Below are 25,530 nucleotides of genomic sequence, written 5' to 3'. Positions count from 1 at the left end.
TGTTAAGCACATCTTTTGGTGGGTTCACATTTAACCCCATGTCCCTCTCGGCTTGCACAAGTAACTTGTGCAATTCTTCAAGAGACACATCCTTACCTTGCATGTTAAAATTCACCCGGAATTGAACATACGCTTTGACTTTGGACAAGGAGTGTAGAATCCTATCTACAATGAGTTCTTTGGGGATTTCAACCTTTTGAATTTTCAAGGTCTCGACAAGCTCCATGAGTTTGAGCACATGAGGGCTAACCTTTTGGCCCTCTTTGAAGTCGAGATCAAAGAATGCCGCGGCCGCCTCATATTGGACGATCCGCGAAGTTTGTGAAAACATTGTCACAAGCTTGGAGTAAATCTCATTAGCGTTGCCCATTTTAAAGGCTCTCCTTTGGAGATCCGCCTCCATCGCAAATATCAACACATTTTTCATTGCGGCGGACTCCTTTTGGTAAGCCTCGTATGTTTCCTAGTGGCGGCGGTCGACCTAGTAGTAGGTTCGGGTGGAGAGGCCTCGGTAAGGTAACGAAGCTTGTCGTCACCTTGGGCGGCTAATTTGAGTTGGGCATCCCAATCGGAGAAATTTGACCCATTCTTTTCAAGTTTACATCGATCCATGAAGGATCGGAGCCATGATGTATTAGCGAGAGGCGTGGCGTTAGGGGTTGGTGTTGCCATTTGTTATGAGAAAAGAAGTGGTCTACAAAATAAAATAGGAGTAAAACAAATGTCGTTTTAATAATAATACTCGTAAAAATTATAATTTAAACAAGTTTTATGCATTTTTCTAGTGACCTCTACCCAACTAGATAAATGATTCCAAGACCCAAATTCATATTAACTTGGGCACGGTGTGGCCGATACATCCCTTATTAATATAACTCGGTGGATTAACGTTTTAATCGATTCTACTTTTAGAACTCTTGGTCGATAATATTACATTAACAATTATCTTTAACCCAAAACACATCCGACAAGGGCACGGTGTGGCTGATACATCCCTTATCAAAAACTTTTGTTGAGTTCAATCCAAATTTCGAATAAATGTGTCCATTATCCAAACCCATATTAACTTAGGCACAGTGTGGCCGATTCATCCCTTATCAACATGAATTCGGTGGATAGACATTTATCACCCACTTCCCCTACGTAACAAGGTTTGTACCCCGGTGTGGCCGAGTGCACTCCCTCGCGAAATAGGTTTTCATGGTTTCTACTATTTGGTAAGGCTATGTCTCAATTAATTGTTTTAGCGAGAGGTCATGTCAATTTATTATCTATCACGTTTTAAGTGAACTAAAGCGGTGAACTACGATAATTTTAATTGACACGGTCGATAAACTCGATGAAAGAAGATGCATGTTTTAGTTATGGCGATTTAGCGATGCATGTGACTTAAAAATAAAATGCAAGCTTAAAATAAATCCTAGTATGGCCTTTCCTAAAATAGAAAAACTATTTAACTATTACATATTCGGAAACCAACTCCATTGGTCCCTTGAACTTCGGTTGTGGCACGCATCTCGAGGTAACACCGTCTTTATGTATCGCCATCTTGAAGAAATCCGTCTTGGGGAACTCCGAGATAAATTAAATTACATAGCAAATTACATAATTTCCTATTATACATTTGTAACTAAAATAAAATAAATCTATTAAATTACAAAACGGTGATACGAGATCACAATAAATTACAACCGAATCGATATTCCCATACATTTCGGGAAATACCAATTAAAACTAAGGCCATACTAAGTAAAATTACATAATTCAAAAATTACATAAATTAAATTATGACAATCATAAAGAAAACGCAGCATTATAATATGTATGAACATGCCCAATTTTATGCTAAATCGCCTTTAATTAGCCAATATCGTATATTACTTGATTTTTACGGATTTGCGTGATTTCAACATTTTATAATCACAAAAATTACATAAATTCATATTTATGCATAAGTTAATTACCCTAACCTCTTGGGACTCGAAATTTAGTCTTCACTAATAATTTGACCATAATTAACTCATATTTCTAAAATTGTTCATTAATGGACCAAAAATTACAAAAATAAGCTATAAACTTCAAATAAATCACAAAATTTCAAATAAATTCAAAATTTGAAATTTAAACTCATGAACATTCTGTAAAAATACCATGACACTCATAATGTTCAAAAACTTAGGTTAAAATTTCGAAAATTTTCCGGAAAAACAATGTTGCGGTTTATCGGTTTTTAACAAAATAATCATAAAAACATGAGAAAAATTATATTCATTAACTTTTCAATTTTAGATCTGAAAAAGATAATAAAATGCAACATATGATGTTTTTCTTTAGTCATAGAGTATGTTTTATTAATATTGCACTAATAAAGTCACTATTCATGCTATTTTTCTTCAAAAATCCATAAATCATGCAAAAAGACTTCACTATAGCCCATTATTTTACACACATTTTGTAAAATTGTATGTGACATCATACAAAATTTTTATGACCAGATTTGAAATTTATCTCATATTAACCTATTTTTCACCTAAATCCGAATTTAATAATGAAAAATCCATTTTTCGAGCATAAGAAGTCCAAAAATTATGAAAATTTACAGGTTATCTCAAAATAATATATGTGACAACATATCCAAAAATCACTGGAAAATTCTAAGTATAGCTAATTTTTGATGGAAATGACATTTTTACTCATAAAATCATATTTAAATGCCATTATTGTATAATATGAACAATAAAAATCCGTAAATTAACCAAAATATCCTAAAACATTTTAGGACCAGAAATTTAACATGCATAAATTAATTTCGTGATATCTCATAATAACACAAATTATTCAAGTTTTATATGTTATTCTTATAACTCGGAAAAACTTTTAACCGATTTGTATGCAAACAACCATGGCTCTTGATACCGATTGAAGGAAAAGTAGATCTATATACTTACATATTCATATATGTTTTAATTTAATTTGTCATAAAATTAGAGAATGATCTTATGCATGCAAACTTTTAAACAAAATAAAGAAGAAACTTTGTTCTTACATTGGGAATTTGGTTAATATGGGCACAAGAGAGATCACCTTTCTCTCTTATTCTTGAGCTTTCCTTTTGGATGAACAAAGACCCAAGTGTAGGATCTCTCCCAAGGATTTATACCCAAAGCTTACTCTTAATTAAAATTAATACTATGAATACTAGATAATATTAATTTTGTAGAAAAATGACCCAAAATAATTTGGTTTTTAATCTCCCAAAAACCGGTTGAGAGAGGAGAGGAGAGGAAGTATTTTTATGTTTCTAAAAAATCTTAATTTTTGATGAGTTAGAATGAATAAAACATACACTAACTAAATGTATGTATATGGTAAAAAGATGAGAAAAACTCATGGTTTTTCTCCTCTTAAAAACCGGGTGGATGGGGAAGGGAAGGGAGCAAATGCATGCCCTAGTTGTTCTTCACAATGAGCAATATGTATGCATGGCTAGAAAAATAGGGCAATCATCATGTTCTCCACAAATTTAAACAACACAATATTAGCCTAATTCTTCCCCTAACTTCGGCACACATAGATAATATGGACTCCATATTATCTTTGTCAAAATGTCAATTTGTCTTATGTCACATGTCATATGTTACATAAATTTGTTATGTATTTTTAACATATTAAAAATCAACGTATTAATAAAAATACGTCATATACAAAAATCGACTTAGTAATTCATAATTACTTGTACCAAAATATTTTACCAATTTACAAATCACAATAAATTGTATTTATAATAATTCATTCAATTTCAATTGTTTCTTTAAACAATAATTTCATCTGAGTAATGATACAATTCAATTACTCAGACCGTATCTCATTTAATCAAATTTCAATGAGATACGTAAATTTTACTTCCAAAATCGTCCGTCAATTTTTCAAGTAATTTAATTAACTCGCAACGTTATACGATTAATTAAATGATCAATTAAGAGTGTTGTCTTATAGGTATGACCTAGGGGATCAACTGATCACCACCGTCGCACGACAGTAATGTCAAACTCTAGTCAGCCAATCATTACCGATATATGTTGATCGATTGTGATAAAATATTACTTCCCAATTGTATTCTTTATAATGAGACTTAAATATGTGATCATCATGATCAACAGTCGTGATCGCATTATTGTCGGAGGACACATATTCCAACATTTATAGGAAGGAAAGAGCAAGGCTACTCGGTTTAATGAAACCCTAATGGCTGAAAATAAAAGATATGTGAACAAATCATATCTTTTATTATTTCTTTCCTTAAAGCCTAAAAGATAATAAAGAATATTCCAAAAGATAGAATAAAATTTATTCTATTATTATCTTTTTCATAAATTTTAAGATATGATAAGATTTTCTATAACAAGAATATCTTTTATCATAAACAACCATATCAAGTAAGATATAAAAGATATGTAAAAATATTCCTTACAGAATAAAATCTTTACAAAATATACCTTAGGTCACATGAGATATCACGGCTCATATGCCTCGTGACTCGTGTAAACCCTAGCTCAATATTGGGTTAGAATTTAGGTTTTAAGAGTAGCTATAAAAAAACCCTAATTAGTAGCATGGTCCAACTCATAAGTTGACCCAAAATAACTACTAACCAACGTTTAACATAAAACCAAACTCCGCATTAAACCGGGCTTTATTTAATAAATACTTTTACTAATCATTTAAAATAAACTTAAATAATTTTCAAAAACAATTTTGAAACAATGTATGTCGTGTAAAATAAGCTCGGCATCTCAATGTTATAGTAGAAGAGCTATAACATTGAGCTCTTTTACTAGTAATGTTATAGCTTCAAAGCTATAACTTTACCAATACAAGAAATTCACTCTTAGTTACCATTACGAGATAATCACCTATACTATTCTAATCTTCATAGGAGATCTTCGAGTATAGGCTACTTCATCATCCAAGCTTGATTAATCTTAGACGGACTTCGTCTTCTCATAATACTTGAATGAATCTTCAGATAATTTGATCTTCAATTGAGGCTTGACCAACACATACTTCCACCACAATTCTCTTTGTTTCTTGTAATAAATAAGTCTAATATAAAAGACTTAAACAAACGATTACGCGCAACGAGTATATATAAATTATAAAGCACCTTGATATCATCAAAACATACACATATACTATATAGTTCAACAAATTCCCCATTTTTGATGATGGCAAGTCCCCTAAAATTGTGACTAAGTATAGTGTTCCCCCTCAATATAATATCGTCATCTTAATAATAAAGATCAACGCAAGATCAAGACGATTAACATAAAATCGAAACGTAAGGACTTTAAGAGACGATTGGTCTTGACAAGGAGCAAGCTTAGGTACATGCTTACCATAGACGTTCTTTCCCCCTCTTGACATCATCGAAAAGTTAAGAACAAATATGAAATGACTAGAATAATATAAGACGTGACAAAAGATAAAAACGATCTAAAGAACAAACAAACCACATATAAACATAAGCATCTAGAAGATTAATTATCACACAAACTTAAGAAAACATGTTTGATGCCAAAGGGCCGAATAAACACATGTTTAGAGAGGTACTTGGGCCATAATCCATAAGTACATGCCAAAATGGGCCGAATTAAGTTTGCAAAATACACCACTAAACTGATAAAAGATACTAAAATAGAAAGAGCTAAATGAGGCAAGGTGAGGCAAGGTCAAATGTTACGGGTTTTGCACGGGTTCACATAGTCGGGACGAGTGCGATGTTCCAAGGCATCAAGACGGTCAAACGAACTCCTCACGAGTGGAGCAAGACTTTGAAGACTACGTTCAAAGTTGGGAACCTTCAAGGACAACGCTTTTGTGGCCTACAAAGTGAGCGATTGATCGTTTGCCATAGCCTTCCCATGCATTACCAACGCACCTCCTTGACTCGTAAGGAAGGTAAGACGATTTTCATGTGGGAACACTTCCCCACGGATGGCCTTCAACTCCCTCTCAAAACCCGACAACCTCTTATCCACCTCATCCATCCAAGCATAAACCCGAGTAGAATCCAAACCCGACTCCAAAGACCGTGATAGTCCAACTTGCGATAAAACCGTAGCCAAGGTAGTGGATTGTTCCTCGAATTTTTCTATCAAAGTAGTCATAAAACTTTCCATCTTAGCATCCATAGCTCCCAAACCCGTCTTATTAGGAGCCTTCTCAACATCTTTTATAAGTACCAATTCGGGTCCATCAACCACAAGACCCATAAGCTTAATCAACCGGTCACACATGCAATCTTTAGCACTCACACCGTAACTAGCCCTTCCCACAACTTGTTTTATCTCTAACAACCGCGACACCCACATCCCATATGGAAGATCGGTTGTTGTGCAAAATTTCTCTTTCATAACCGTGAGACTTGTTTGGACAATACAGTTTAGTACAAGACTCGCTAAATTGACCTTTTGACATTCCAACCACGAGTAAACAATTATCGCCTCATAACTTGAAACTTTGTCCCTTCCTCCCCTTCTCTGCACGATGGTGTTCCAAAGAAAATTGAGAAGGAACTTAATTTTGGCCGAGAGAGGACGGACAACAATATTACCACCATTCGACCCGACTTCCTCAAAATACTTTTTAATTACCAATTCCTTTTCACCAACAACATTAGACCACTCAAGACTCGGATTAATATCAATTCCGTCATTAGGAACCAAAAAAGCAGAGCAAAAATCCAAAATAGAGACCGTCACATCTACACCATTGACAGTCGCATGCAAGACCCCTTTCTTAATTTTCACACTAGCGAAAAACTGAACAACTTCAACAGGATAAATTGGACCCGAAAATTGACTAACATGACTCCATTCTTGAAAATCAAGAAAATCAATGAAAAACTTAAGAGCCGGAATAGTAGTCAACCAAGACTTAGGATAGTACCTTCCACCATGGATTGAGTAAGGCAAGATACGAGAAACAAGAATACTCTCATCATGTGTCAAACGGAATCGGTTTAAGCCTTCTCTTGTTGCGTTTTTCGAGACATCTTGGAGTAGAGTCCTCGAAACACCATTCCTAATTATAACCTCGGGTTCATCAACATCATTCCCCTAATTGACAACTACTTTGTTCTTTTCCTTAAAGAGACGGCGTCTTTTTCCCTCGGACATCGTATCGTCTCGACCGTGAAACAGAGGTGAGGACGATTGTGGGTGTGGTGAAAGGAAAGTAGGAAAATTAGGATTATGAGATGGTAGTGGTGATGGAGGATTGTTGGGGTTTCAGTGTTGTTGATGTCGGGTTGAAGAACGAGTTTTTGCATGGTGAGTATTCATGGTGATGGTGATGGTTGAGTAAAGATGATGATGGAGATGGTAAAATATTTGGCAAGATTTTTAGAAAAGAAGAAAAGTGATCAAGTGGATGTGAGGATATAGGTTACACGGCATCAAGGGGGTAATTATAAGGGTCTAGGTCTAGGTCTTAGGCAAGTGGTAATTAATTTTTGGTAAGTGTCAAATTATGATATGAACTAAAGTAGGAATTGGAGGTGTTAGGTGATCAAATTAATATGGTAAAAGATAAGACATGGAAAGTAAGATAAATTGAAGTGCATTAGGAATAGGAAGTGTGGGACGTGTGATATTGTTGAGCTATTTAGGAGAATTTTTGTACAATTTGGAAAGTAAAAGATATGGTGTATCTTATATTATGTAAGAGAATGAAGTTTATATGCTAACAAAATTCTAAATAACAAATAGAATATATATGATAAATATTTTCTTATAAACGTAATTATTCCTGCAACGCAATATACGGACACAGTCATACAATCTTAACTTTAACTAGTCAGTCATTAGGAAATTAAACACAGACAGAAGCTTAGGTACCATTGATTAAACCAATTTCCAACCGTAAAGTCTCAAATCGTTCTCTAGCTAATGATTTTGTCAATATGTCTACCCATTGTTTTTCAGTACTATAAAATTCGAGTTTTATATTCCCTTTTTAAACATGGTCACGTATAAAATGGTGTCTAATTTCAATGTGCTTTGTGCGAGAATGTTGTGCGGGTTTTTAGAAATAATAATTGCACTAGTATTATCACATAAAATAGGAATACATCCTACGTCAACACCATAATCACGTAATTGTTGGTTAAGCCATAATAATTGAGTACATACCAGTCCTGCAGCAATATATTCGGCTTCAGCAGTTGAGAGGGCTACCGAATTTTGCTTCTTTGAACCCCACATAATGATGAAAGGTCCAACGAATATGGCAACGCCTGACGTGCTTTTTCTGTCTAGAGAACATCCTGCGTAGTCGGCATCAGAATAACCAACTAGGTCAAAATTACACTCTATTGGATACTATAAATAGAGCTTAGCCATGCCAATAAGATACCGTAGAATTCTTTTTACGGCTGTCATATGCGACTCTTTGGGAGATGATTGATATCTTGCACATACGGATACGCTAAACATGATATCCGGTCGACTTGCAGTTAAATACAGCGAAGACCCTATCATCCCACGGTAAGTTGTTTCATCAACTGGTTTACCGTCTTCATCTAATGTCAACTTTTTATCTGCAACCATCGGAGTAGGCATAGCATGAGAATTTTCCATTCCAAACTTGCGACTCAATTCCTTGATATATTTTTGTTGATGGATTTTAATGCCTTCATTGGTTTGTTGTATTTGCAGACCTAAGAAGAATTTCAATTCTCCCATCATACTCATTTCGAACTCGGAAGTCATCAACTCAGAAAAATATTTGCACAGGCTTCGGTTGGTCGATCCAAAGATGATATCGTCAACGTAGATTTGAACAACCAAAAGGTCAGAACCCTTGGATTTTAGAAATAGGGTTTTATCAACAGATCCTCTACTGAATCCACTGTCAAGTAAAAACTTTGATAATATGTCATACCACGCCTTTGGTGCTTGCTTTAATCCATATAGGGCTTTGTCTAACTTAAAGACATGGTCTTCAAATTTGTTATTCTTAAATCCAGGGGGTTTTTCTACGAAGACTTCTTCCTGTTGATACCCATTTAAAAATGTTGTCTTGACATCCATCTGGAAGAGCTTCATCCCTTTATGTGTTGCGAATGCTATTAGAAGTCTAATTAGCTTCAAGACGGGCAACAGGTGCAAAAGTCTTGTCGTAATCTATACCTTCTTGTTGATTATAACCTTGAACCACCAACCTTGAGCTTAAGAAAAGTGTTAAGAAATTGCCTAGGAATGCGTTAAGTGAATACTTTGAGCAATCTCTTCATAAGTGTCATGAACAAGAGTTGGAATTGAAAGACTTAAAAGAACAAATTCTCGATATTGCTGAAGAGAATCCTCTCCTTAAAGCAAAGGCCAAAAAGCTCAAATCTAAAGTTACAGCCAATACGGCTACAACTTCAGATGTGACAAATGCTGAGAAAAAGATTCTTGAGTCTAAAGTTATAGCTAATGAAGCTATAACCTCATATCTGAAACTCAACATTAAGCAACTTCAAGCCAAAGTTATAGCTAGTGAAGCTATAACCTTGGAATTGAGAAAAGTCAAAGAGCTTCTTGAGTCAAAGGCTACGGCTAGAGAAGCTGTGATCTCAGATCAAAGGAAGGAAATTGAATCTCTAACTCAGCAATTAAAAGAATCTAAAACTGTTCTATTAAATACTAAAAGAACGCATACCGAGATGGTACGAGTTCTTAATAACAGCTTCCAAAACTTTCGTGAAAATTATGAAGAGACTCATCCTCCCAAGGTTGTAGACTCAGACCATTCCAAATGGAATAAAGAGATTCGGTCCTTAAAAGACTTACTCTTACATGCTAGAAAGGTTCACGAAAAATGGGAAGGTAGCACACGTGTCCTAAATTTCCTAACTGAGCAATCAGATAATAATATGAAAATGGGATTATGACATGAGTGTTATGGTCATAGAGATCACTCTAAATGCAAATCAACTCCTTCTGAACGAGATTTCAGGAGGAGAAAATATGTCAATTTACCAGAATATTTGATTTGTAATTATTGTGGTCATACTGGTCATGTCCAAGAAAACTGTGTCAAATATGCTCAGGATTTAAGAAAAGGAATCAACTTTGTTAAAGCATCTGACACTGTTTTCGAGGATAATGAATTTACCCTATCTGAAACGAGTACAAGTGAAGAACGCAACAATGATCATCGTTGGTTCTATGATATAAGCTTCGATTTTAAGAAGGCTACTAAATCAAAACAAACACCTAAACCTAAAGAGTCCTTCAAAACCAAAGCTCCCCCAAAACAACCTGAAATACCACGACATGAGGAACCCAGAACTCAACCCAAGACAGTTCCCAGACAAACCCATTCACCTCCAAAACGTAAAGTTATTAAAAAGGTTTGGGTTAGAAAAGATTTAGTTTTTAGAGTGACTAACGTCAAAGGACCCAACCTAGCTTGGGTACCTAAAAACTGTATCTAATTATTTTAAAGGTTGTGGTGAAAGAAAATAACCTATGGTACCTTGATAGTGGATACTCAAGGCACATGACTGGAGATGTAAATTTATTTCTTTCACTTGAACCCTTCGATGAAGGTAAGGTCACATTTGGTGAAAATAAGAAGGGTAAGGTTATCGATGTTGGTAAAGCTGGAATATCCTTTTCTCATGCTATTAGTGATGTTTATCTTATTAGTGGTCTCAAGCACAATTTACTGAGTATCTCTCAATTATGCAACAAAGGAAATAAAGTTGTCTTTCATTCAGATTCTTGTCGAATAATAATTGAAGAAACAAGTAGTGTTGTGCTTGAAGGACATCGTAGAAGGAACGTTTACATGATTGATCTAAATAATATTCCTACTAACTCGTTCACATGCATGAAAGTAACAACAGATGATCCGTGTCTTTGGCACAAAAGACTTGCTCACATAAATTCAACAACGTTGAATAAGTTAAAGAGATGGGATTTGGTTGAAGGACTTCCCTCAATCAAATTCGATCAAGAAACCTTATGTGACTCGTGTGCTCGCTGCAAATATGTGAGATCATCGTTCAAACCCAAGAGAATGGTAAGTACCAATGAACCACTAGAACTCGTGCATATGGATCTATGTGGCCCAATGAAGGTAAGAAGTAGAGGTGGATCAAGGTATAACTTCGTTCTAGTTGATGATTACTCTAGACATGTTTGGCCAATCTTTCTCAACTCAAAAGATGAAACTTTCGAAGAGTTTGCAGTTCTAATGAAGCTTGCCCAAAGAAAATTTAAATCCAAACTAGTTTCCATTCGTACGGATCATGGCACCGAATTTGATAACCATGCTTTTATAGAATATTGTAGGGGGAATGGTGTTGGGCATAACTTCTCAGCACCACGAACCCCACAACAAAACGGTGTTGTTGAACGTATGAATAGAACATTGGAAGATATGGCACGCACGATGTTGTTATGTAGCGGCCTACCTCGAAATTTCTGGGCCGAAGCTATTAGTACTATATGTTATGTTCATAATCGAGCTTTGATTAGACCTATTCTCAAGAAGACTCCTTATGAGCTTCTTAGGGGACGTAAACCTAACATATCACATCTGCGTTGCTTCGGGAGTAAATGTTTTGTCCATAATAATGGTAAAAATAGATTAAGCAAATTAGATCCCAGAAGTGACGAAGCAGTGTTTGTCGGTTATTCTAATCACAGTAAGGCATACAAGGTTTTCAATAAGAGAACCTTATGTATCAAAGAAAGTGTTCATGTTGTTTTTGATGACAATAATATGTTTGACAAAGCTGAACAGGTTGAGGAAGAAGATTTGAACGAACCTGATTTCCAACTATCCAGGGATGATCTTCCAGAATTGGATGATGAAGATAAGGAAATTGAGGGCACAAATGATGAACAAGGAAGCCCTTCGAATGATAAAGGAAAGAGAACTGAGAATATAGTTGATGATACTATAACCTCTTCTCAATCCAAGCAATTGGAAGCTGAAGTTATAGCTGATGATGCTATAACATCAAATTCAAGTCAACAAACTATATCCAAAGTTATATCTGATTCTGTTATAACCCCAGGATTGGATTCAGGGGGGAACAAGGCTTGAACCCCAATCATTCGAAGAAGGCGGGACTAGTTCAGATGAAGATGTGCCTCCTGTTTCTAAGAAATGGAGATACAAGGACTCTCATCCAATGGAAACCATTCTAGGAAGTATAAATGAAGGAGTTCGAACTCGTAGAAAGCTTAACAACTTTTGCTCATATTACTCCTTCCTCTTAACCATTGAGTCAACAAATATCAAGGAAGCACTTGCAGAACCAGATTGGATTGTTGCTATGCAAGAAGAGCTCCAACAGTTTGAACGAAACAAAGTTTGGCATTTGGTCCCAAGACCTAAAGACCAGACTGTTATTGGTACAAGATGGGTTTTTAGAAACAAGCTGGATGATACAGGAGTTATTGTACGAAATAAAGCCAGATTGGTTGTACAAGGGTATAATCAACAAGAAGGAATTGACTATGATGAAACCTTCACTCCCGTAGCCAGACTTGAGGCTATTAGACTATTGATAGCCTTTGCTGCTCATAAAGGAATTAAACTTTATCAAATGGACGTTAAGACAGCATTTCTTAACGGTTATTTGAATAAGGAGGTTTTTGTTGAACAACATCCAGGATTTCTCGATAGCAAGTTTTAAAACCATGTTTTCAAATTAGATAAAGCTTTGTATGATTTGAAACAAGCTCCTAGGTCGTGGTATGACAGATTGTCAAAATATCTTCTTGAAAGTGGTTTTAAAAGAGGATCTGTCGACAAAACTTTATTCTTGAAAACTGAAAATTCCGATCTATTAGTTGTACAAATTTATGTTGACGATATTATTTTTGGTTCAACTACTGATCGTTTATGTAAGTATTTTTCAGAATTAATGACCTCGGAATTCGAGATGAGCATGATGGGAGAACTCAAGTTCTTCCTTAGACTCCAAATCCAACAAACTACTGAAGGAATTATGATACATCAACAAAAATACATCAAGGAGCTAATCAAGAAATTCAGTATGGAAAATTCTAATTCTAAGCCAACTCTCATGGGTACAGATAAGAAGTTGACTTTGGATGAAAACGGTAAGTCTGTCGATGAGACGACTTATCGAGGTATGATTGGCTCACTTCTTTATTTAACTGCAAGTTGTCCCGATATAATGTTTAGTTTATGTGTTTGTGCTCGATTTCAATCATGCCTTAAAGAATCGCATATGATTGCAGTTAAAAGAATCTTGAAGTATTTAATTGGTACATCTAAATTATATCTATGGTATCCTCTTGAGTGTAATTTCGATCTCATAGGGTATTCAGATGCAGATTATGCAGGATGTTCACTTGACAGAAAAAGTACTTCCGGCATAGCTACGTTTGTTGGACCGTGTATTATTATATGGGGGTCAAAGAAGAAAAATTCCATTGCATTATCTACAGCTGAAGCCGAATACATTGTCGCTGGGCTGGTATGTTCTCAACTTTTATGGCTTAAGCAACAGTTATGTGATTACGGTGTTAATGTTGGGTGTATACCTATTTTATGTGATAACAAGAGTGCTGTAATCATATCTAAGAACTCTGCGCAGCACTCATGAACTAAGCATATAGATATTAGACACCATTTTCTACTTGATCATGTAGATAAGGGCAACATAAGACTGGAATTTTGTAGTACAGAAAAACAATGGGCTGACATTTTTACCAAAGCATTGGCTAGAGAACGTTTTGAGATTTTACGGTTGGAAGTTGGTTTAATTGGTGGCAACTAAACTTGTCACAAATATTTTATTTTCCGTATTTCGACTAGTTAAGACGAGATTGTATGTCTGTGTCCGTATTTTCCGCTGCAAGTACATTGTTATATAGTATTCTATTATTTTATAAGAATATTTCATTTGCTAGTCTTTTATATTTTGTGTTGTATACAAACTATATTTCTTGTTATTCACATATACATTCTAAGGTTTAGAGCTTCATAAACCAATGACATTCATGATTGGTTTTATTTAGGATGTGAGTAGTACTCCTTACATGGCATGTAACATCAAATTGCATAAGCATGAAATTTGTCTCTTATTGCATGTATACACTGGGTTTGTGGTGGTGACACATGTGGAGAGGCGACCCTTCCTTTACGTTTTACCTACTAACCTCACAATAGCCAAATTTGCTTCGTTTTGACCCATTTATTCAACTACATTCCATATGGCCTACCCTTGTCAAGCTAGTCTTGTTGGTAAGTTTGGAAGTCTTGTTGTGGTCAATTTTGTTGCTTTTGTGATAGATATTGGAAGGACGAAAAAAAGATGAATTGAAACAAAAAAAAAACAAAAAAAAAAAATGATAAAAAAGATGGAAAAACAAGAATCTCTTATTACTCCTATTCTTATCATTTCCATATTACTTGAGGAGAAGTATTTGTTGATGTAAGTGAGTTTGTGCCATACTTGGTATGGTGCATCATCTTTCATGTTGGGTTGGAAAGTGGAATATGGCTACTTTTGATTGTGATCGGTTCTAGCTTGGCTTTTACCTCCACATATCCAAATTATTTTGCCCCTTCTTACCATATTACCTCACCTCACTTTACTATGTAAGTCCTCGGCATGTGTTTTGGACCTCGCTTGGTTGGAGTGTATATGTACGGTCGCTAGAGATATCTATCATGTTAGATTGCATGCATGCTTCAGTAGGTCGTAGTTAGGTGAGTGACTACTTTCCTTCTCTCCTACAAAATCTGTACTCAACTTGGTTTGTATTACACACTTTATATGTAGAGCTTGCTTATGTTGAAGTCGTTCTTATGCTATAATATATGCTTTGATTAATATACATTTCTTGCCTCGGTTGATATCATTCTAGTCGTTTTATGTATGTTCTCGTCTTTTCGATGATGTCAAGAGGGGGAAGAAATGACCATGATTTAGTATTTGCCTAAGCTTGCTCCTTGTCAGAACCTTTAATCTATTAAGGTCCTTAGATGCTATACTTTGCATATAAGTGGATTGTTCTTGCGTTCAACTGACTATGACTTTTATAGTATTATGTTGAGGGGAAACTTATACTTAGTCACAAATAGTAAGAGACTTGTCATCATCAAAAAGAGGGAATTTGTTGGACCATATAGATATATGATTAGTTTTGATAATGACAAGTGCGTACTTTATATTATATATACTCTTGCTCGTAATCGTTTGTTTAGTCTTTAATAGATTGATTGAAGTTTACAATTTAAGCAAGTAATGTTATAGCAACCTTGGCTATAACATTGAAGATTTGTGAAGCATCGCTCAAGTAATGTTATAGCAGCTTGAGCTATAACATTGAAGATTCCTAAAGCGTCATAGTAACTGTAGCAAGTTTCAAGTATGATGATCACTCAAGCAAAAGGCTCGATCAAGTCTATAACAAACTCAAGATGAAGAGCTTATGATCAAGATGAAGAGATGATTCTACTACTGAAGATCTCCAGGAAGATTAGCTAGTATAGGTCATCATTCGATAACGGTAATTTTAGAAGTAATTTTGACAAGTAATCTTATAGCTATTTTAGTTATAACTTTACTAGTTGAACTAAAAGTTATAGGTGATTCTACTATAACTTTGAGCTGCAATATGAAGAACACGATTTTAATGTTTTTAAAATCTATTTTTCAAAGCTTAAATAATAAAATCTTTAAAGAAAAGTATGTTTATAGTTGAGTGAGATTTGGGACATGATTAGATCAAATGAGTTTGAGATTATCCTATTGATTAGTAAAACAACTTATAAGTTGTCATGCTATCTAGGGTTTTCCTTTAATTCATATCTAAACCCTAATTATCTAACCTAATATCTTAGCTAGGGTTTCGGTTTGGGTGGCCGGCCTATGAGCCGTTTTTCCTCCTTATTCGAATACTCTTTGTGCAAGTTAGGGTTTGGAATAAATCTTAGTAATAATATTTGGTTAAGATATTTTATCTTCATATATTATTTGATTTATTCTTTTCCATTATATAAAGATATTATTAGGTTAAAATTAGATCTCCTACTTACTATATACTTCACACGTGATCTATATAGTATCTAGGGTTTTATGGTAAAGATCTTAAATAAATATTTGTTAGAGATATTTTATCTCCTTATATTTATTTTGTATCTTTTATCTAAAATAGTGTTGGATTAAAATAGGAAAAAGATAAATCTTATTCCTTTCCTAATCTAAACGAGATCTAGGGTTCAGGTAAAGATCTTAGATAAAATATTTGTTAAATATATTTTATCTTCTTATATTCTTTTGGAAAGATATTATTAGAATAAATAAATGGATTAAGATCTTTTTCTTACTTGGATAAGAACTAAAGTAGATCAAAATAATATTTGTTAGAGATTTCTTATCTCCTTATATTATTTTTATTCCTTCTTACTTTCCAAGATTAAGGAAGATTTGACCTAATCTCTTTCTTGCCTCTCACGACACACACTCGGTATCTAGGGTTTTCTTCCTAAACCTAGATCTCCTCTCTACTATAAATACAAGCACTTATTCATTCTTTCAAATTACTTTTCAACTTTGAGCTTTAAAATATCCTTGCAAACAAATTAAGTTTATCATTATTTTGCAATCGAAAATTGTTTTGAAAAGTCGTGTTGTTCTTTATTACAATTACTTTTTAAGTTACGTTATTGGATAATAGTGCTTCATATTGTTTCTTACTCGTTCAATTGTGTGAACACCTAGAAGAACAATCAAGTACTTTCTTAGTAACTTAAGATAGTCAAAACCGAATATCGGCTTGAGCTATAACATTGAAGATTCTTTAAAGCGTCATAGTAACTGTAACAAGTTTCAAGTATGATGATCACTCAAGCAAAAGGCTCGATCAAGTCTATAACAAGCTCAAGATGAAGAGCTTATGATCAAGATAAAGAGAAGATCCTATCACTGAAAATCTCCAGGAAGATTTGCTAGTATAAGTCTTCATCTAATAACGGTATCTTAAGAAGTAATATTGGGAACGTAAAGTTATAGCTATTTCACCTATAACTTTACTTACCAAACTTAAGGTTATAGTCATTCCTACTATAACTTTGGGTTGCATTTTAAAGGCACGATTTTAATAATTTTAAAATATATTTTTCAAAGTTTAAATCATAAAATCTTTTAAGAAAAGTGTGCTTATAGTAGAGTGAGATTTGGGACATGATTAAGTCGAATGAGTTTGAGGTTATCCTATTGATTAGTAAAACAACTTATGAGTTGTCATGTTATCTAGGGTTTTCCTTCTACTCTTATCTAAACCCTAATTATCTAACCTAATATCTTACCTAGGGTTTCGAGTTGGGTGGCCGGCCTATGAGCCGTTTTTCCTCCTTGTTCGAATACTCCTTATACAAGTTAGGGTTTGGAATAAATATTAGTGATAATATTTTATTAGAGATTTGTTATCTCTTTTATATTATTAAAACTTATTCTTTCCTATCTTTTAGGATATTATTGTTGTAAAGATAGAAGAAAAAGATTGAGTAAATCTCAAGGATAATATTTGTTAGAGATATCTTATCTATTTATATTATTTGATTTATTCTTTCCTATCTTCTAAGATATTGTTGGATTTAAATAGGAAAAAGATAGATCTTATTCCATCCTTAAACTACACGAGATCTAGAGTTTAGGTAAAGATCTTAGATAAAATATTTGTTAAAAATATTTTATCTCCTTATATTTATTCCATATCTTTTAATAAGATTTTATTAGAATAAATAAATGGATTAAGATCTTTTTCTTACTTGGATAGGAATTAAAGTAGATCAAAATAATATTTGTTAGAGATTTCTTATCTCCTTATATTATTTGTATTCTTTCTTACTTTCCAAGATTAAGGAAGATTTGACCTAATCTCCTTCTTGCCTCTCACGACACATATACATGGCATCTAGGGTTTTATTCCTAAATCAAGATCTCCTCTCTACTATAAATACAAGCACTTATTCATTCTTTCAAATTACTTTTAAAATATAAGCTTTTCGAAATATAAAAATTCCTTGCAAACAATTTGAGTTTATTTTTAATCAAGTATTTTTATTGTTTTGCATTTGAAAATCTTTTACGAAAAGTCGTGCTCTTAATTTGTATATTATTCTTAAGGTTACGTTATAAGATAAGAGTACTTAATATTGTTTCTTACTCGTTCAATTGTGTGAACACTTAGAAGAACAATCAAGTGCTTTCTAAGTAACTTAAGACAGTCAAAATTGAATATCTAGTGATATTCAAATTGAGTTATAGCTAGAGTTAGCTATACGAGTGGATTGATAATTTTGTAATCCGGCGAAAGGTACTAAAATTATTAATCGAGAATAGTGGACGTAAGCTTCGACGTGTGAAGCTGAACCACTTCAAAATCGTGTGTCTTTGCAGTTTTCCTTTTCGTTCATTTCATTACGTTCATAATCACTTAATTAATTAGTTAAAGTTTAATCAATAAACTTTAAGTAATTAATTGCATTGATATAAAATAAAAAGTGGGCATAAGTTTTTAAATACTCAATTCACCCCCCTCCCCCTCCTTCTCGAGTATTTCGACTGTGATAGACTCTTCAATCTGCAGTACCAACCTCAAATGCTCCACGAGCTCTTCCTTGGTCTTAGAATAGACTAAAATGTCATCAATGAAAACCACTACAAATCTATCCAAAAACGAACTGAAGATTCGGTTCATAAGGTCCATGAACACTGCTGTTGCATTAGTCAAACCGAAAGGCATCACCACATACTCATAGTGACCATACCGTGACCGAAAAGTTGTCTTGGGAATATCTTCATCCGCAGTTCTCAGCTGGTGATAACCCGACCTCAAATCAATCTTAGAAAATACCCCGGATCCACTCAACTAATCAAAAAGATCATCAATCCTCGGCAAGGGATACATGTTCTTCAAGGTAACATAGTTTAGCTCTCTATAGTCGATGCACAACCTCATACTACCGTTATAATACTACGGTTTTCTGGTCTTAGCTTACTCGGTCGAGTAGTCCATACTCGGTAGAGTAAGTTCTCAAGTGCTTTTTAAACAGGCTACTGTTTGGGGTGCACTCGGCCGAGTTGTGAGGAACTCGGCCGAGTACCCGGTCTGACAGGTTTAATTCCCCGGTTTTGAATAAGATGATTAGAGGTTATAAATTACGCTTTATCGGTTACTAAATCATTTTTACAAAACCTAATCTACGTTTACCACTTCTCTAATAATCTTAATCACTCTAAAGTCTAGTTTGATCGATCATGAGTCTACATCTCTCCTAACTTACCGGTTTCACTGGTAAGCCTCTAGCGCTTTCATAATCAGTTGTGGTTGTCACTTGGAGTTTATCCAAATTTGGGTTAGGATGGGGGTAAAGTTTGATTAGTGATGGATTATGATATAGTATTATTTGATTATTCTTTGTTAGGTGATAATTTCGTAGAAGAGCCGTTCTAGCCTCGTTGTTGTTGTCAATTTGCGGAATTGCGAATAAGGTAGAGTTTCCCTACTCAGTTGATTGTATATTTGATATGAGATGAATTGTGATTGATTGTATACACATATCATTGTGATTGAGATTGTACTGTTGATTTGTTATTGTTATGGGACCATTTTCAGGAGATGACTCCAACCCCATGTTCGCCTCTTGTGGCTTCCGTCATAAGGGGGATGTGCACATTAATGATCTGTGTTCGCTCGTTACGATGAGCGGGGATTTGGTGGGCAACGCTGCGGTCCCCCACTAGCGATGCAGGTTACCTGTTGCAATGGGTAAACTGGAAGAGCTACACACTTTGGGATGTAGTCGGTTACTATTACTATTGGAGTTTGTGGATCGTTACTATGGATTAGAATGGATTGTGTTTTGGTTTGTGTTATAGTATGTCTCATATGGTTTATGAAGTTGACTGTCGCCATTTATTGTTTTCAAAACTGTAGTGATCCATTCCGAGATGGTAAGCAGGTCGTTTAGCAGGTAATGGCTGTGGATGTAGCTCCCGAGTCTTGGATGGGGTCGAGTCATCACCGTTCGTCTATCTAGCTTCCGTTGTCACTTAAACTTTAGTTTTTTTGGTTGTTTTGGAGTTGTAACAGTTTTGGTTTAACTTTGAGTTGTATGTTGACTTACACAGTTTTGTACTTTCAATAAATGTTCTTGGATGGTCTATTTGATATACTTTACCTCGGGCAACTGAGATGGTAGCACCTTGATATGATAAGATGGTCTTGGTAAAGCACCTTGGTCTATGGGGGTGTTACAAAGTGGTATCAGAGCGACGATTTTGGAACGTAAAACTAATGAAAAAAATGAACATTGGGTGTCTAACTAAGATGAGCCCGGGTAGTATTTGTTTGGAGCTACCGCAGAGGCTTGGGAGACTTCCTAAGGCCGTAATTTGGCCCTTACAACTTTGAGCCGGTCACTACGGGGTGTCAAGGGAGTCGATGCATGTGTTGTGTATGTTCTCGTAAGAGTGTTGGATATATTGAGTGTTTATGTGAATTGGTCGAACATGGAAGAATAGCTGTGTTAATGCGTTATAGCTGGTATGAGGCATGTTAGGATGTTATTGCTTGGCATTTTGACTGATTAGTAACATGTATAGGAATGTGGGAATATATATATATATATATATATATATATATATATATATATATATATATATATATATATATATATAATGAGAACCGTGAGAACCCTTACTAAATCATCATCAAATCTTATTCTGAAAGTTTTGATGGATCATTTACCCTTAGTTTAGTTTATTAAACCATATTTTTGGTATAGCTAAACAAAATTTTAATGATTTTATTAACAAAATATAAATTTAATGTACAAAAATACAATTAGGTATACTAAAATGACGATTGTTACATGCATGAAAATGATTACTAGGTTCATGAAAATTGTTACATGCATGAAATGATTACTAGGTTCATGAAAATATCAGGCTCTAGGTGCACGAAAATGAGTTCTAGGTGCATGAAAATTATTAGATACATGAAAATGAGTAGTACGTGCATGAAAATTAATAAAATGTTTCTTGTCTCTATTTCCGTCAATAATTTATACTTTTTGGACCGAGAAATATGTTATCTAGCCATAAAATTCTATACCGAATCCAAATATGTCGTTATTTTTTAGAAAAAAAATCCGTAAGGTGAAGTTCTCACGGTTCTCACTATGTAGGTGGTTCTCACCAAATCCCAAATCTATGTGTGTGTGTGTGTGTGTGTGTGTGTGTGTGTGTGTGTGTGTGTGTGTGTGTGTGTGTGTGTGTGTGTGTGTGTGTGTGTGTGTGTGTGTGTGTGTGTGTGTGTGTGTGTGTGTGTGTGTGTGTGTGTGTGTGTGTGTGTGTGTGTGTGTGGTTAAGTGAAGGGGGTATATCGTTTTGGCATAATTCGGCCGAGCAGGGCAGGTACTCGACCGAGTAGGAGGTACTCGGCCGAGTAACCAGTCATTCGACCGAGTGAGGGGACTTATGTTTTTGGCATTAGCTACTAGAATATGACCACTCCACCGAGTAGGGGCAGTACTCGACCGAGTACGTAAGGTACTCGACCGAGTATGTTTTATACGTATTTTTGATCAGCTACTGGAGTCGGTGTACTCGGCCGAGTAGTCAGGGTACTCGACCGAGTTTCTCTTCGGCGGATGTGATATTTATTTTGAGCAGTATACTATGTGCTTACGTTTGTCTTGGTTATATCAGCTCAAAATGCCACAAAAGAGATCAGCCGCTTACCTTCAGGCTTGGGAGATGAGCCTTGATGAGGTGGCTAGGATGATTAAGCAGCAAGAAGCGCTAATGGAGGCACTCAAAAATGTGGGGAAAGGGGAAGAGAAACCGGTGGATGCATCCCATATGAGCACCACCATTTCCCACTTTAACCCTACTACTTATGAGGGCACCGGTGAGCCTTAACTACTTGACAACTGGCACAGGGAGATGGAGAGTGTGTTGGAAGTGGTTCATTGTCAGGCGGAGATGATGGTAGAACAGGCTGCGTTCTATCTGCGGGATGAGGATGGGATATGTTTGTACAAGGAGAGGGAAGGAGCTCGGGCATACTATAGGAATCTGGGACAACCTGCAATTCCTTGGGCAAAATTCAAGATGGCGGTGAGGGATTACTTTGTTCCGGAGCGCATCCATGCAAAGTTAAGGGTTGAGTTTGATTCCTTTACTTTGACCGACAGCATGATCGTCACTGAGTACTATCACGGGTTTATTGAGTCGTCATGCTATGCGGAAGACATGCAGCTGAGTCAACGGAGATTGGCTCTTCGGTTTGAAAAAGGGTTAGCACTGAAGATTATGGAAAAGCTACCAGCTGGGGAAATCTCTTATATGAAAGATGTTTATGAGAGAGCAGAGCATGCTGAGAGGTTGGTTGATATGGCCAAGGTAGCCAAGGAAACGGGGGCTGAGAAGAGGAATGTAGAGAGTGAGGGTGGCAGTCAATCAAGCCCCAAGAGGGGTAACCACAACCAAACTAGGACCTATTCTGAAGGCTCTAGCTATGGTGGGCGATCTCGTGCATGGGGAAGAGGCGGCCGGAGCACTAGCGAAAACTCAACCTTGCAATGTTACAATTGCGGTGGGTCAGGTCATAAATGGTACAAGTGTACGAGCGCTGTGAGAGGAGGAGGAGGAGGAGGAGGAGGAGGAGGAGGAAGCTTTCCGAGATCTTATCAGGGGAACTACTCGCAAACTCCGTGCCAGAGTTTGGCGAGTAGCAGGCCAGTTGGGTCGTGGAACAATCAGGGAGGCCAGGGCAACAATAATGGCGGCTACAACCGCAATAATGGTGGGTCCTATCAGTGTCCAAATAACAGTGTGACTAAGAATTCGGCGACTAAGCCCACTACATCAGCGACTACGGTCCAGGGAGGAGGTCAGAATAACAGTGGCAAACTCTTCATGATGATCAAGTAGGAGGCTGAGGAGGATGCACATGTTGTCATTGGTACTTTTCTTGTTAATAATACGTCAACTTTCGTTTTGTTTGATTCAGCGGCAACGCACTCGTTTGTGTCTAGGGGTTATACCTTATCTGTGGGTTTGAGGGAACATGAGTTGGTAAAAGATAACATGTTTATACCATCGGGGGAGTCGGTGTCTTGTAATAAGTTATATAAAGGGGTGTCTATGGTGGTTGGGCAAGTGTACTTACCAGTTAATTTGCTTGAGTTTCCTATGTATGGATTTGAGGTCATAGTTGGGATGGATTAGTTGGGTAAGTGTGGGGCCAAGATTGACTGTCGTCAAAAGAAAGTGTCTTTAAAGAGCCTAAGGGAGTCAAGGTGTCATATCGGGTGTTTGTTGTAAAACCCAAGATGAATCTGATTGCAGTGATGACTTTAAAGTCATGTTTGAGGAAGGGGTGTCCTTTGATCCTTTGCCATGTGAGGGATACTCGGGTAGAGGAGCCATTAGCAGCAGAGATACCAGTGGTTAGCGAGTTCATTGATGTCTTTTCGAAAAGATACCGAGATTACCTCCTAAGAGGTACATTGATTTCAGTGTTAAACTTAAACCGGGGGCGGGACCTATATCTAAGTCTTCGTACCGTATGGGACCAACAGAATTAGAGGATTTGAAGAAGTAGCTGAATGAGTTGTTCGATAAGGGATACATCTGACCTAGTGTATCGCCTTGGGGTGCGCCAGTTCTATTTGTCAAAAAGAAGGACGGTAGTATGAGGTTGTGCATCGACTAAAAAGAACTAAACCATGTTACCGTCAAGAATAGATATCCTTTGCCGAGGATTGATGATCTTTTTTACCAGTTGAGTGGGGCCGGAGTATTTTCCAAGATTTATTTGAGGTCGAGTTATCACCAGTTGAGAATTTAAAATGAGGACATTCCTAAGACAGCTTTTCAGTCGCGGTATGGTCACTATGAGTATGTGGTGATGCCTTTCAGGTTGACTAATGCACTGGCAGTGTTCATGGACCTTATGAACTGAATCTTTAGCCCGTTTCTGGATAGGTTTGTGGTGGTTTTCATTGATGGCATCTTGGTCTATTCTAAGACTAAGTAAGACCACGAGGAGCATTTGAGGTTGGTACTGCAGACTTTGCGAGATAATCAGCAATATGCTAAGTTATCCAAGTGTGGGTTCTAGCTGGATAGGTTAGCCTTTCTGGGTCATGTGATCTCAAAAGATGGTGTATCAGTAGATCCTAGTAAGATCGAGGCGGTGTCAAACTGGGAAGCACCAAAGAATGTTGCTAAAATCCAGAGTTTCTTGGGTTTGGCTGGCTACTACATGAGGTTCGTGTCTCTAAGATCGCTAGACCTATGACAGCGTTGATGAGGAAGGAGACCATATTTCATTAGGATGGGAGTTGTGAGATGGTGTTCAAACATTAAAGGAACGTTTGACTACAGCTCCCGTTCTAGCTTTGCCTGAGGGAAGTGAGAACTTCGAAGTTTATACCGATGTTTCGAAGAATGGGTTGGGTTGTGTTTTGATGCAGAATAGAAAGGTCATTGCCTATGCTTCAAGGCAGCTGAAGCCGTGTGAGGAGAACTATCCTACTCACGATTTGGATTTGGGTGCAGTAGTCTTTGCTCTAAAGATTTGGAGGCACTACCTGTATAGAGCAACCTTTTAGGTGTTTTCAGATCATAAGATTTAAAGTACTTCTACACTCAGAAGGAGTTGAACATGCGTCAGAGACGGTGGATGGAGCATATTGGGGACTATGACATGGAGATCATCTATCATGAGGAGAAGGCTAAAGTGGTTGCAGATGCTTTGAATAGAAAGAGTGTGCATTCGCTATGCACTGCCATGTCACTACTGAAACTGAGGATGAGATGACTAAGATGGGGATTCATATGATTCGTAAGGGAGATGTCATCGGCGATTTGACAATCGAGCCTGCAATTTACAACGACATAAAAAGGAAACATGAACTTGATCCCAAGATTCAGGATTGGAAGACAAGGGTAGGGGATGGTACAGTTTCGATATTTTCTCTCCATACAGATGAGAATGTTTGTTTCGATGGGAGGTGGTGTGTGCCTAGTGATTTCGAGTTGAAGAAGTTAATTATGATAGAGGCTCATAGTACTCCTTACTCGGTACATCCGGGAGGTGACAAGCTCTATAAAAACTTAAAGAAGACATTTTGGTGGCCCGGTATGAAGAAAGAGGTAGCAGAATTTGTGGGTAGGTGTTTGACTTGCCAGAGGGTAAAGAGAGAACAACGGAGACCACAAGGTAAGATTCAGTAACTTGAGGTGCCTGAATAGAAATGGGAATCGATTTCTATGGATTTCATTGTGGGGTTACTGAGGACTCAGCAAGGTAACAATATAATTTGGGTTATCGTCGATCGTTTGACTAACTGAGCTCATTTTATTCCAATAAAAGATACTTGGAGTAAGATTCAACTGGCTCTTGGGTACAGGAAACATGTGGTCCAGTTACACGGGGTACCTAAGGATATTGTGTCAGATAGAGATGC

At 36.3% G+C, this 25,530-nt stretch overlaps 1 protein-coding gene across 1 annotated transcript; it reads left to right on the top strand.

Moving 5' to 3' along the window:
• The first annotated feature begins 24,841 nt into the window (after positions 1-24,841).
• LOC141589848 (uncharacterized) lies at positions 24,842-25,297 on the top strand. The gene has a single exon (XM_074410471.1). The coding sequence runs from the start codon at positions 24,842-24,844 to the stop codon at positions 25,295-25,297; it is 456 nt and encodes a 151-aa protein (XP_074266572.1).
• Positions 25,298-25,530: the final 233 nt, after the last annotated feature.

This window comes from Silene latifolia, chromosome 7 (assembly GCF_048544455.1).
Source record: "Silene latifolia isolate original U9 population chromosome 7, ASM4854445v1, whole genome shotgun sequence".
NCBI lineage: Eukaryota > Viridiplantae > Streptophyta > Magnoliopsida > Caryophyllales > Caryophyllaceae > Silene > Silene latifolia.
The sequence above is the reverse complement of the archived record's forward strand: the minus strand, read 5'-3'. Positions and strand labels throughout refer to the sequence as shown.

Bases quoted from the DNA above. Each gene is read 5' to 3' on its own strand.
- LOC141589848 (XM_074410471.1), top strand. From the start codon at position 24,842: ATGCACTGCCATGTCACTACTGAAACTGAGGATGAGATGACTAAGATG.